The sequence below is a fragment of the Hemiscyllium ocellatum genome, chromosome 2, assembly GCF_020745735.1.
Source record: "Hemiscyllium ocellatum isolate sHemOce1 chromosome 2, sHemOce1.pat.X.cur, whole genome shotgun sequence".
NCBI lineage: Eukaryota > Metazoa > Chordata > Chondrichthyes > Orectolobiformes > Hemiscylliidae > Hemiscyllium > Hemiscyllium ocellatum.
The window spans coordinates 134,769,120-134,784,201 of NC_083402.1; the positions used below are offsets into that span (position 1 = coordinate 134,769,120).

Consider the following 15,082-nt stretch of genomic DNA (forward strand, 5'->3'; position numbering starts at 1 on the left):
CTGGAATGTTATTTGTATCCTTTACAATGAAATCTAATGCAAAAAAACTGTTCCATTCATCTCCCAGTCTCTTATTTTCCATTTCTAATTCTCCACATACACTTTTTATGACTAGTACTTACTTTATAAATACTTTAAAAAGAGTTAATGGTAACTCTTGCATTCTATTTTTATATTCCTAACTAGCTTTCTCATACCAATTTTTCTTCCTTATTAATCTTTGTCATTCCTTGCTGATTTTATTATTCTGTCCAAACTTCTGGTTTGCTACCCATTTTTGTGCAATTACGGCAAACTTTGTTTTAACCGGCATCTTATGAACCAATACAGTAAACTGACAAATATTATATACCTGAAGTACTGTATTTAACTGGCTAAAAATGTGTTGCTGGAAAAGCGCAGCAGGTCAGGCAGCATCCAAGGAACATGAAATTCGACGTTTCAGGCATAAGCCCTTCATCAGGAATGAGGAAAGTATGTCCGGCAGGCTAAGATAAAAGGTAGGGGGGAGGGACTTGGGGGAGGGGCGATGGAGATGCGATAGGTGGAAGGAGGTCAAGGTGAGGGTGATAGGCCAGAGTGGGGTGGGGACGGAGAGGTCAGGAAGAGGATTGCAGGTTAGGAAGGCGGTGCTGAGTTTGAGGGATTCGACTGAGAGTATTTAACTGGCTAGTCCAGTTCACTTTCTGGTCAGTGGTAACCCCTAGGGTGTTGCAAAGTATCATTCTGTCCAATTGTTATAGTTGTTAAAATTATTTACCTCAGTGTAATATACTTGTTCCGTCGAATGGCCACGCAAAATATGAACCATTGATTCAACTTCGAGTCAGTTTCTCCTCAAGTACTGCAACCTACTGCCATGCCTGAGTAGTCAGTTGAGGGTGCAAGTGAGAAGGTCTCCATCAGTAATTTTTATTTAAGGCAAAATTGCATTATTATTTAAGTGATTGCTGTAAATCAAGTATAACAGTGATGTGTGTACCCCATGACATTACGTTTCTATTACTTAGTCTGTGTTTCTACATTGACTATGTGGACCTCTTGATTATTTGATCACCTGACACACATGTCCCTGGTTGATGAAAGGTTTGCTGTGTATCCTTTTTCTTTAAGTTTGATACTATTTTGACCTTGGTTGACCATGGAATATAGTTATTCCCTTGGAATTTTTCTTCAACTTTGGAATGCGTCTATTCTGTGTATTCTGAATTATTCCTTTAAACATTTGTTGATGCATTTTTGTTGCTCTCTTCCTTAATCTAATTTGCCAGTTCACTTTTTAGCCTGCTTTGCTTTCAGGTCAGGCATGGGGTTGTTCATCAATGATTGTGTAATACTCAGTACCACATATGATTCATTAGGTACTGAAGTAACCCATGCAGCAAGGTTTGGGATGAAAATGGCAAGGAGCATTTATGCCATGTAAATGCCAGGCAACGGCTATTTCCAACAAGACAGAATCTAACCATTGTCCCTTGACATTCAATTTCATAACCTTACTGCTTTTCTCTTTTATTTCCTGGGCTCCAACTTTGCTGATGACCTCAAAAATGCTTTCAATAAAAGATTCAATAAAATCTACATGAATTGCACATCCAGGAATATTTAGTAATCAGACTTGCCATTTTTTTGGAGACAGGTCTTCATTATCATTATAACATGCCCACTTGCCTGTTTGTGACTGCCAACCTGATTTGCTGTGCTTTGTGCATTTGTGTGCATGCAATGCAAGTCTGAATTAAATCTTATTATATTCCCTTAATTTCTTTCTCTTCCCTCCCATAATACTTTACAATTATGCTAAATTGTAGTTAGGATCAATTGTTCATTAATTCTTAACTTCCTTGCTGTAGTTATGTAAATTACTATCTTGAAAATTAAAGTGACCGAACAGAATTAATTTCTTGTCTGTTGAGTAATACTTGACTTCAAAGCCTACATTACCTTGAATTGCGGAATTAGAAACATATAATGGATATTCTGAGCAATAGTATAGTATTTTATGCATTAAGCCTGGGTAAATATATTTATTGTAGCTTAATAGATACCGTTTAATGTAATTTATTGTTTCACCATATTCTTGTTGTTTTAAGCATGCTTTTTCTTATAAAATGCTGGCAACAGTTGAGCACTTTCTCCCAAGTTGGGAATCTTCATGTGAACTTGGACAGTAATTTGCTGGTTTATCTCACACACACAGGCACCACAGCAAAGTGCTTTGTTTTTGTTTACACAACGCATTGAAATTAAAACTTTACATTGGTCTTGATCTTTTGGCTCACTGGTCATTGAGTAATCAGAGGAGTCCAGCATTGGTCCACAATTCAGCAGTATCTGTCAATACTTTGTAATTTATAACATTCAATGGAATGAGGGTGGGTGGTGATTGAAGCTGTTTTGCCATGTTCATTAGCCACTTACAATATTTGGACATCCTAGGGTTCTAATAAACGAGCTCGCAAGTTGTCAACTGATAAAGATGCTGAAGAGGGGAAGGAAACGGGTGGCTCAAATCTGGGTAAAGAGGAGTCTGATGCTGCAAGTTCACCAGAGTTTGACAAGCATAGTGATGATGTGAGTAAGATATAATCTTTGCATGATCATTGTATGCGACAGCCTTACTTAGTAATGTGAATTAAAGAATCAAGTAAAAAATATTTGGGTTTCTATTCTTGCTGCCTTTGACCTGGTTAACACGTGCTCAGCTCTGTTTCCACACATGCATCATAGACCTAGCTCTCTGTAACCTTGAATGTTTTCACTTCTAATATTCGTCAAAATGCCTTGGTTTATATAGTGTCTTTGGAATAAAAAAACTTGCCAAATTTTTCGAAGGAGTATAATCAGACAAAAATTGACCCCAACTCAAATAAGATTTTCAAATGTAGGGAAATGTCAAGAGGAAAAATTCACAGGAATATTTTCAGTGCATGACCAATATAATTTAATACTTTGAAAGGATTTAGAAAACGCAGTACCATAAAGCAATATAGCACAAAAGACTTGAAAACTGTCGTCTTGTAGACCCGCAATGTTTCCCCTGAACAATTTATTCAATTTAACCTTGAACATTACTATTGAATCCATCTTAATCACCCTTTCAGTTCTTACAGAATTTTCATATCATTTTTTGCTGGAAACTGTAAATCTGTGTTCTGTGGTCACTTACCTTTTGTACTACTTCAAACAATTTATTTACTCTTTACAAAGTCTCAATTGACTTTCCCCTTAATCTCTGGCTTCAGAGAGCAACCCCAGATTTAGTTTCACCCTGTAACTGAAGTTACGAATCTTTAGTATCATTCTATTAAAACTCTCCAACATCTCAAGAAATTTTTGACAATTTCCTAATTTGTGGAGCTCAGAAGTGAATGGAGGATGCCAACTGGGGCCCAATCTATCATTTTTGTAGACTTCGCATGATTTATTCATTTATCATCCTAAATCTTTATAATAAAGCCATGAATCCTACTTGATTTTGTAGTAGCCTTCTCAAACTGTCTTCCCACAGTCGAACATTTAAGTAACTATACTTGCAGATAGGTGATCCTGCATGATCCTAAAAATCATTGAATTTTCTTTGTAATCTTACTCATTCTTTCAACCATAGTTGGATAATTAAATACAAAATTTTATTTTGTAAAGATTTACATTCGTTAGATTTTAAAACATCTTGCCTAGTGTCAGCTACTTGAGATGCCGACGAAAATGCAGGTGTTTGTCTGTGACTTCAGATAATATTTCTAGAAAAGCATTTGCTAGCTTGTTGAATTCCTCTAATTCTGATTCTGTGAGAATACAAGTTCCACACATGTCAACACGTATAGAAACTCCATGAATTAAATACCTGGTAAACGAGTTGCTGAGAATAAAATGTAGCCTCTGAAAACCATAAGTCATCCTAGAGAACATCTCAAGTGGCACCTATTGGTTACAGGTCTGAATGGGCTAATGCTTCATTGATTTCAATAAGCTTCATCATTGTCATGATGGCATAAAAAAGTTGGTGGTCAAATAAAGTAGAATCTCCTGAGAGTTGGGCCTAAGACTGGATTTTCTGATAGTCTTTGTAGTCACGTGGATCATATTATAATATGTAGTTGCAGAGATGCAATAAACTGTATCTCGTTTACTCTCCAAGACTCTCCTTGTTATACTAGAATGTAGGTACTCTCTATCAAACTAGACCATGTTAAGTCCCAAAGTACTTCAGAAGATATGGATAGCAGCACACAACAGAGTCCTCAGGAGGAGGAAGTATTTTGCTTCTTACGTTACACTATTGTATCAAATTTCATCTGCCATGTTTATTTTTGTCTCCTTGGGCTATATCCTCAGGTTTGTTGATGTCTTTCATGTCCTTATCTCACTGTCAAATTAGTTTTTGCACATTCCACTTTTATCGAGACTTCAACTGATAGTAATGAAAAATAACCACAGAAGACTGAGACATTATTAACTTTTAAAGGCTGATAAGATTTCTTTGTACAACTCCCAAATGAGGCTGTATCCATGCAGTCTGTAGGGTGCTATGGTGGGATCTGTAATTGCCATCCTTTTACCATTATTAAGTGACCTTGTGCATTGTTTTGACTCTAAGATTCTGCTGCTTGATATCTCTCTGTGCTGTTTAAGGTGGAATGAAAAACCCTTCTCCCGTTCCTTTAAGTGCATTCTTAGTACAATTTTTTGCTTTCTACCATTGCATTTGAGACAGCACGATCTTTGCTGGGGTGCATTTAATTTGTATTGAGTCGATTCTAGAATATGCAGTGGCCTCTGTAGCACCCCTGCAAATGCACAGTGATCTTTTGCTTGAAGTAATTACCTTGACTGCCTAGCTTTAGGTTTATTTATACATTCAAGAATGTGCACCTGAACCTTGATTCGTGTTTTTCTTATTTGCTACACAAGAGAGCTGGTCTTTCAGTCCATTTTGATGTTTTAATTTTTTTTCTAAAATAGGAGACTTCTGCAAAGAAAGCTGCAGTAATGGAGCCTCCAAAGAAAGGTGCCAAGAGGGGGAGAAAGAGAAAGGTAGTTTGTACAAAAGGAATTTTTGAGTTCTGTTCTGTCTACACATTTCAAGAATGAACATGATAATTGCTTCTGGCATTGGGTATTTGCAGCTAAATCTAGGTTTACTTGTTAGACCAGGATATTGAGTTAAAACATACATGCACACCTGTTGTATATAATTCTTCAAATGTTAAAATGTAGAATTAAGTGCCGAATGAATTGGTTGCTCCTGTTCTGGTGTCCATTTACATGAGACTGAATTATTACAGGACTGAGCGCAAGCCTTCCATCAGATGGATTTAGTTTGTCCCTACTAGTCCAAGATAGTCAGTCATTCACTGATGGTATCAGCTTATCAGTAGATGGGGTGGAAGATCTTGTATAAACTTTTTAAGCTTGTTAATAGATGCTATGCTCGGTCTCTTACAAACAGCCCCCAAATCTCCCTGAATTTGCCCTGAATCAATCCTGATTTCAGAGCCGCTTCTGTGTCCAGGCCCACATCTTGACGTGCTGCTGGAAGTAGCCTTCTGTTCCCTTGCTTCCCTGGGTGCTGATCTCCATTGTGGTCTGTTTCAAACAAAGCTTTTCCCCTCAGTAAATGCTCCTCAATGGCAGTGCTAGGGGAGGGCCTCACACGTGCTCCTCAAGTCAGGAAAATCAGCATTGGAGAAGGGGCAGAATCGCGCTTGCACTGTTTTTCCCAGTAGTCCCCAGAAACAAACATCAATTCATCACTTCCCCAATTCCCTTCTCTCCCAGTTTGAGCAAAGGACCTGGGGCCATGAGGAAAAGTTGGAGAACATATCAAGCTGGGGCTTTGTCCTTTTATAAGCTTCAATTGAGCTCATTCCTGGTCACGTTAGTAACTCCCCTCGCTCTGTCAGAGTCCAGTGAGAAACCTGAGAAGGTGGAGGCAATTTGGTCCATGCAATGTTTTCTCCACCGTTCAATATCTTAAATTCTTACTGCTCTAATTGAGCTATTAACTCCATTATTCATTCCTCACAACATGCAACCTATATTACCCTTCCTTGTACCAAATAATATATAGTGGCATTATGTAAATTCTTATAAAGGCAGAATGTGAAGGCTCTGATGAATTTGGTGGAACAATTGCATTGATCCTATCTGCGGGCGAGGAGCCCAGGACTTAAGTAGCAACCCATCCAAAGGTGTGTAATAACCTCACCGTGACTCGATACAAATATCAGTTTAAAGTTTTAGTGTGAGCCATGCTGCCGACATAAGCATTGTGATGGGTGGGATACGCAAGGACAGGCCCCAGCTGTCCACAATATACACTAGTGATTTGGATATAGAAAGCAAATGTAATATTTTCATATTGAGAAATAATATAATGATAAAAATAAATGTGTGTTTTGAGTAAGTCATAAGCCTCTTGTTTCAAGAGGATTTGTACAGGCTTAGTTAATGGGCAAGGGCGAGGTAGACTTTTTAAAAGAAAAAGATCACTTGTGTGACATGGCATCACTGACTGGGACAACATTGATTGCCCTTCCCTAGTTGTCCTTAAGAAGGTGGTGATGAGCAGTTTTCATGAACCAGTGCAGACTGTGCATCTAGCTACGGCATACAATGTGATTAGGGAGGAAGTTCCAGGATTTTGATCCAACAGTGCTGAAGGAATGGCCGATATATTTCCAAGACAGGATGGTGAGTGGTTTGGAGAGGGTCTTGCAGGGGTTGCTGTTCTTATGTGCGTGCTGACCTTGTCCTACTAGATGGTTGTTAGCTTGGAAGGTCATGTTCAAACAGCCTTGATGGATTTCTCTTGTCCATCTTGCAGATGGGGCACATTGCCGCTTTGAGCATCAATGGATGAAGGAGAGAATGTTTATGAATATATGCCAATCAAGCAGGGGCTGTTTTTTTTTCCTGGAGGATATTCCTGGGAATGCATTTAGAAAAGTTATTTGGGTGGAACTGAGAAATAAAAAGGATTTTATTGGGATCGTACTATAGAACGCCCTAAATCAGCAGGAAATTGAAAAACACATTTATAAGGAGATCTCAATTATTTGTAAGAATGATAGCATGGTTATAGTAGGGGATTTTGACTTTCCAAACATAGACTGGGACTATCATAATGTTAACGGCTTGAATGGAGAGGAAGTTTGGGTGTGTACGAGAACATTTTATGATTCAGTCTTTGAATATACTGACTATAGGAGGTGTGAAATTTGACCTACTCTTAGGAAAAAGACAGGTCAAGTGACTGAGGTGTCAGTGGGGGCGCATGCTGGGGCCACTGACCGTAATTCATTTTGTTTTAAAATAGTGTTGGAAAAAGGTAGTCCAGATCTGAAAGTTAAAGTTCCAAATTGGAGGAATGCCAATTTTAGCGGTATTAGGCAAGAGCTTTCAAAAGTTGATGGGGTGGATGTTTGCAGGTAAAGGGATGTCTGGAAAATGGGAAGCCTTCAAAAATGAGATAACAAGAATCCAGAGGCAGTATGTTCCTGCTAGGGTGAAGGGCAGAGCTGGTACATGTAGAGAATGCTGGATGACTCGAGAAATTGAGGTTTTTTTCGTCCAGAGTAAGAAGGAAGCATTGACGGCAGGGATCGAGTGAATCCCTAGGAATGTATGAAAGCAGTAAGAGGATACTAAAGAGGGAATTCAGGAGGGCAAAAGATAGTTTTGGCAAATAGGGTTAAGGAGAATTCAGAGGGATTCTATAAATACATTAAGGACAAAAGAAAATAGGCCCTCTTGAAGATCAGCAAGGCTGCCTATGTGTGGGTCCATAGGGTATGGGGGAGATACTAAATGACTATATTGCATCTGCGTTTACTGTGGAGAAGAATATGGAAGATAAAAGAAGTTGGGAAATAAACAGTGACATCTTGGAAAATGTCCATATTACAGACTAGTTGGTGCAGGAATTCTTAAACACAAAGTTGGATAAATCCCTGGGACCTGATCAGAGATATCTGGAGTGTCGGAGGCTGAGGGATGATCTTATGAAGGTTTATAAAATCATAGAATCCCTACAATATGGAAACAGGTCCTTCGGCCCAACAAGTCCACACCAATGCTCCAAAGAGTATCCCACCAAACCCATTCCCCTACCCTATTACTTGACATTTACTCCTGAGTAGTGCACCTAACCTACACATCTCTGAACACTATAGACAATTTAGCATAGCCAGTTCACCTGACCTGTACACCTTTTGGATTGTGAGAGGAACCTGGAGCATCCGGTAGAAACCTAATAGACAAGGGGAGAATGTGCAAACTCCACACAGACAGGTGCCCGAGGCTAGAATTGAATCCGGGTACCTGGCGCTGTGAGGCAGTAGTGCGAGCCACTGTGCCACCTCATGAGGGGCCTGGATAGGGTGAATAGGTAAGGACTTCTCCCTGAGTTGGGGGAGTCCAAATCTAGAGGGCGTAGGTTTAAGGTGAGGAGGGGAAAAATGTGAAAGGGACCTAAAGGGCAACTTTTCCATGGCAGAGGGGGTGTGTGTGTGTATGCATTGAGCTGCCAGAGGAAGAGGTAGAGGAGGCACAGTTACAGTATTAAAAGGCATATGGTTGGCTATATGAATAGGAAGGACTCGAGAGATATGGGCCAAATGCTAGCAAACTAGACTAGATTTATTTAGGATATCTGGTTCACATGGATGAATTGGACCAAGGAGTCTGTTTCCATGCTGTACAGCTCTATGACTCCATGTCTGGCCTTTGTTCCATACCTTACCATGGACTGCCGTTGAGTTCTGGAAGAGAAAAGATGTGTGGTTTTGTTTAACAAAAACCTGTGGATCATTCTGATAGTCCTTCTGCATTAGAGGTTACATCAGAAGTCATTTCACACAAATGGCTATCATTGTTGGGCATGCGCTGCAAGATTATTTTCCTGTACAAAGTTGGGTGGCATGGTGGCTCAGTGGTTAGCAGGGCACCAGGAACTTGGATTTGATCATGGGCTTGGGTGATTGTGTGGAGTTTGCACATGCGTCCTGTACCTACGGGGTCTCATCCAGGGGCTCTGGTTTTTTCTCCACAGTCCAAAAATGTGCAGGATAGGTGGATTGGCCTGTAGTGTCCAAGGATGTGCACGCTAAGTAGGTCAGCCATGATAAAAGTGAGATTGCAGCGATAGACTCTCTTCAAAAGGACAGTGCACACTGGATAGTTGGAATCCCCTGATTTTATGGTGCATGTACATTATAAAGAAACTTAAGTTACACTTCCATCACATATTGTGGTCACAGGTTTATTTAAAATTGAGTTAACTTTGATCTGAAATGTATAAACCTTTTTTACATTTAGATTGACCAAGTAGATGTTGGTTCAGAATCTGAAACCGAAAAGCAGAGCGCCAAGCGGAAGAAACAAGGTGTGTAATCTCTTTCCAATCCTCCAGACAAGCTGGTTTGAGCGCAAGCAGAATTGGCTGAATGTTGCTGAAGTGTATTACAGTTCAGAATCAAGGCAGAAATGTCATTGTCAAAATGCAGAACAACGGGGCAATCTTAAATATAAGCAAAACTTGTTGGAAATGCTCAGGTCTCATCATCTGAGGGGAGAGAAATAGAATTCACATTTAAGGTCTGTGACCTTTTGTGAAGGCTGAAATACATTACAGATATAATTTCTAAGTAAGTGTGAGGAGAGTAGGATTGGAAGAGAAAAGGACAGAAGGCAGGTGTCTTCGATGGAAGACAGATCTGATTTAATGAATGGAATGATTGCAAGTAACAGCTGCCTATATTTAAAAACAAAAGGCGCAGTGGTGTCTGGATAGCTGCAAAGACGCCTATGTGTACATCCTTTGGATTTATTGGGATGGTGCAGCTGGCTGAGAACGGAGTACTGAGTGAGACAGAGAAATAGAATGGTGAGTAACCAGCAGCTCAGGACAAACTTGTGGACTGAGCAGAGGTATTCAACAAAATGATGACCCAGTTTGCATTTGGTTCCCTTGTATAGAGTAGATTGTTTTATGAGCATCAAATATGTTTTAATTTTACTTCTTTCAATATTGTATCACCTGGAAAAGGTATTAGGATCCCAGATGGTGGGACAGGAGGTAAAAAGACAGATGTTGGATCTTACAGTTTGGGAAGCACTGAGTTGATGGGCGTGAAGGAAGTGGAACGGGATGTTGCCATTGAATGTGGAGGCTGGTTGCTGTGAAAGGTGAGACTAAGGAGTAGTATATTGTTGAGGGGGATTAGGTGAGATTGGAAATCTAGGCAGTAGAACTTGTGGCTGAGTTTCTTGGCTGAAGTCAGAAGACAGGCATATCTAGAGCATTGGTGTGAAAGGGTGATAGTGTGAGAGTGAATGTGACACGATAGAAAACTTGCAAGTATGAAAAAGTCACACCCCCTTCTCACCATCTGTGGGAGTGAGTCGGCTTATAGAGATAATTGGTGAACAGCCAATTCCTGGAAATGAAGGTGGTAAAATTGAGAGAGGAAATTGAAGAATACACGATGTGATGGTGGATATTATCACTTTTCACTTCAAGATGAGAGGTGTTGATGACAGCAGTGTATGTCATCAGTGTATTAGAAGATGACACAGAGAAGGGAACTCAAATAATATTGGCGCAATAAATTTTCCAGGAACGCCATGAAAGTCTAGGTATAGCCTGGACCTAAATGGGTTCACATAATGATGTCATTTTAATTTGGAAGAAGTGAGACAAATCTATGAAAACTTTTTAAAATCAGGCAGAATGATGGTGCAATGAGCCCCATTCACCACTATCCCCCTCTGCCTGGCTGAATAAATTATTATTTTTCATCTGACAAAGTGTGACATTTGAAGCAAAAGGTATTATTCTCATCATCAATATGTCTGCTATTTTATAAGGGATGAAATATTTCATAAAGTGGAGAATATTTTTCCCCTAGAGTGAAGTTGTGTCCTTATATGGAGATTGTCTTAAGGGATTGACATGAAAATGCAATTCAGTTTTTTTCATTGCATATTGCTGGATCTAAACTGAAAACATGGAAAGTCTGGCTGTTGAAAAATTAATTTAAGTCTTTGGTCACGGGCCAGTTTGTGTTGAGCTTTGGAAGTGGTGATGCATGTTTGCATTTCTTAAAATAGTGGGCAAGTTTTGAATACAACAATTAAGGCCATGTATGCTTAATACAGCTGAGAGAAACATGGTATAGATGAAATAGGGGCTGTCTGATGGGACTATATCATTCACTTTATGTAAACCATTCTAAAGTACCAGTAAGACTTGTACAATTTTCAATTTGTACAGAGGAACCTCGATTTTCCGAATATCGGATTATCTGTCAAGATCGCAAGGTCCCAGGACTTGGCTAAACTGTTATCTGGCATTTGATTATCCGGAATTCAATTAATTGAACAAAATACTCCCCACCTGTGTCCTTCAGATAATTGAGGTTCCTCTGTATATCTATTTTAGTGTTAAAGTGTTTTAAAATTTTAAACCAGCAGAAAAGAAATACAAATGTTTTGTCAACCTGAAACTTAACACAAATCATCATTTGGGAAAAGGATCACTCGAGATCCGTCTGATAGATTTAACTTGGCTTTGAATTAAATGCGTCGCTGACTTTATTCTAGTGTTGTTGATTAAGTCAACTTTTCAAAAAAGAATTGTACTCTGATTTTTTTTTCCACGCGCGCACGTGCAATTTGCAGCTAGTTTTAGATGCGTGTGGTTGTTTTTGCAAATATGAATAGTATACTTTGAAGTATTTTATGTGGCAGTGTTTTGAATGCTACATCTGTCAAGATCTCTTCTTTATGCATCTCTCTGTGCTTTTCTGCTTGCAGCTGTTGAGGTGAAGACTCCAAAACCTAGAGGAAGGCGACCTAAAGCCATGATAATGGCTGCACGCACAGGCGATGAAAGGTTAGCTAGTTCAACATTCATTGTTTAAGACTTTCAGGGTCAGCGAAGCCTTAACTTTGCATTGTTTGAATCATTCAGCATGATCTGAATCTAATATCTGTCTCAATAGTAGGGAGTGTTGAATGAATGGCAGATCACGAGGAAGCTCACAGGAACAGAAGGATCTTGGAGTGCTTGTCCACAGATCCCTGAAGGTGGCATGCTATATTAATTAGTTAAGAAAGAATATGGAACACTTGCCTCATCAATCATGGGGTAAATTATTAGAGCACCGAGGTTTATACAAAATTATGCAAAACTTTGGTTAAGCCAAGCTGGAGTACTGTGCAGTTCTGGTCACCCCACTATAAAAAGATGTGATTGCAATGGCAGAGGTGCAGAGCAGAGTCATCAGGATATTGAAAGAGATGGAGCATTTTAGTTATGGCGAGAGAATGGATAAGCTTGGGTTGTTTTCTTTCGAGAAAGTTGAGAAGGGAACTGATTGAGGTTTATCAGATCGAGTGGCATGGACAGGGGGTATGAAACAGCTGTTCCCTTTAGTTGTAGGGTCAGTAATGATAAGGCATAATTTTAATGCGAAGGACAGGAAGTTTAGAGGGAATCTGATGGAAATATTTTTCACCCTGAGGATGTTGGGAATCTGCCTGGGAGGGTAGTTGAGGTAGAACACCTCCCAACTTTTAAAAAGGAGTTGGATGAGCACTTGACTGTTCAAGACTTTGGGCCAAGTCCTGGAAAATGGGGTTAACATTGGCATTGACTTGTTGGGTCCAAAAACCTCTTCTGTGCTCTGACTCTGAAAGGCTGGATGAGGACATTATTTTGCTTTATTTTTAGGAAAGTTATATATTATGAGCAATACTGCAGTTTCAAAGAAATACTTAAATTTTAGGTAGCTCCTTTCAAGAGCTGAGGATACCCAAAACACTTTATAGCCAGTGAATAAAACTTTTCCTGAATGATCATTCTTATAATGTAGAGAACATAGCAGCCAGGTTGCAATTTCAGAATCTGTATTGGACTAACATTGGTTGAGTGAAAATCTGTTTTGTGCCCTATTAGTTATTCAAAATTGAAAGGTTGATGATAGAAGTGTTACAATCCACAATTTTACCCTCTTTGCCATCAAGTAAATTATGCTGGTGTTGGGTAGATTCCCTTATGAAATATGCTGAAACATTTATTGTATCCATTTTAGGTCTTTTGGGTCTTTGATTCAATACCTCATCTGAAAGACGTGCAACTTCAGCATTTTTTTAGTATAATACATTGTATAATTTAGTTCAAGATTTTATTAATTTCCTTGACACCAATCTTGTTAATACTGTTTGTGAGAAGCCAACACTGTTGGGAACATCAAAAAATGCTAAGCAGTCTTTTGAGCTGTTCTAGCATTCATTTAGCTGCAAATGTGTTGCTGGTCAAAGCACAGCAGGTTAGGCAGCATCTCAGGAATAGAGAATTCGACGTTTCGAGCATAAGCCCCTTTACTAGCATTCATTTAGACAATGGTTGATCTGTACTTCAGCTGCAGTTTCCATCTGTGCCCCATATCTCTTGATGCTCTTAAATCTATCAATTTAAAATTTTACTTCAGCCTTTAAAATTTTATTTCACCCAACATTTACAACCTTACTATTTACTGATATCCCTCTAATATTGAGATTAGATCCTCTCAAAATGGCTAAAATTCTCCAGTTCTGAGAGGAAGGGCCACTCAACTCAAAACATCAACTCTTATTTCTCTGCACAAATGTTACCAGGTCTGCTGAGCTTTTCCAGCAGTTTCTATGTTTGTCTTTGATTAAGAATTGATCCTCTTATTAAATGGAGTCGAGAGAGATAAGAGGAAATGGGATGAGTTGAAAGTTGTGATCAAATGGATGTCTTGTCCGCTAAAACCTTTGTTTCTGAGTTCCACTGTTGCTTGTTTTGAAGGGTGAGTTTTATGAAGCTGATGTTTTGTATGTTCTGCCAGTGAGAATGATGATATGAACAAAGCTGAGGTGAAGAAGGCAGCCTTGGAAGAAAAACGAAAGAAACAACATGAGCAAAAGAAAGTGAAGGAGGAGGAAGAGAAGAAAGAGGATAAAAAGAGTGACAAGCCAAAAAAAGAACTAGTTAAAAAGGAAGGAAAAAAGGACCTTGCAGAACCCAAGAGGAGGAGAAGCACCAAGACCAAGTCAACTTCAGAGTCTGAAGAGGAGGAACCGGAAGATGGAGTAAGCACTGTTTGACATCTAAAAGTACAGACAACAGCATAGGATTTCATTTTCTTGAACTTGTTTTATTTTTGGCAGATAGCCCTCAGGTTAGACTGATGGGATGTCTATTTACCGAATGTTTCTTCTGATCTGCTGGAGTATGTTTGAAAATCAGAGAACTATTAGACTTCTGGTAACTTGATTTTCCAACGTCTGTTCTTGATGAGTAGAGAAATGGATTTGGAATGGATTAATTATGCACAGTTTGGAAGTTGGTTCTTTTGAAGTCCATTAAGAATGATGGATGTGTTAACACACGTTAATACCTCTGCTCAGTGGAGGGACAGTTTATTTTAGCTTGCAGGATGTTTTTTGTCGGGAAATGAATTTGAAAACAATAGCTGGGAATCTTTTCCCAAAACAAAACAGGAACTTGTTGGGCCGAAGGGCCTATTTCCACACTGCAGGGAATCTAATCTAATAAAACAAGTGTAAGAAACTGATCTGTGTTTTCTACTGTGGCCTAGAACAACTGCTGCTGTTGCATATAGATTGTAATGGATTGTTACATTTATGAAGAGCTACGAAATGCATATGGTAAAATTCCATGTTCTGTGGTTACCCTTAAAAGACCTAATGATGTAGTTCTTGATGTCCTACTTCCTGCTACAAAAAAGCAATTGTCACCACCAAGCTTTCAGCCTGAAGAGGAGAATCATTCTAACCATTCAGTTGTCTGCCAGCTTTAATTGTAGAATCAAGATCTGTTCTTGCTGCTGAACGTGACAGTTTATCTTTGTGGATTGTGCAGTTGTTCACTTAGCAGGAGAAATTCCTGCCTTGTGAGACAATAGAATCATGCTGTTGTTCGCTCACTTTTTTTTTCAGATTAGCACCATCAGCCCTAAGCTAACTTTCATTAACTTTGACATGCATTCCTCTAATACAGCTTTATCTTGTTTTTCTTTATTTTTGC

The 15,082-nt window shown here is 39.1% G+C and overlaps 1 protein-coding gene across 1 annotated transcript in view; it reads left to right on the forward strand.

Annotated features, from left to right (window-relative positions):
• The window catches only part of psip1a (PC4 and SFRS1 interacting protein 1a), a 35,940-nt gene that overhangs the window by 8,112 nt on the left and 12,746 nt on the right, over positions 1-15,082 (forward strand). The window contains exons 4-8 of the mRNA XM_060840375.1: positions 2,440-2,574; positions 4,966-5,037; positions 9,322-9,388; positions 11,821-11,899; positions 13,881-14,124. Coding sequence (XP_060696358.1) covers positions 2,440-2,574; positions 4,966-5,037; positions 9,322-9,388; positions 11,821-11,899; positions 13,881-14,124 — 597 coding nt within the window. The remainder of the gene's footprint in view (positions 1-2,439; positions 2,575-4,965; positions 5,038-9,321; positions 9,389-11,820; positions 11,900-13,880; positions 14,125-15,082) is intronic.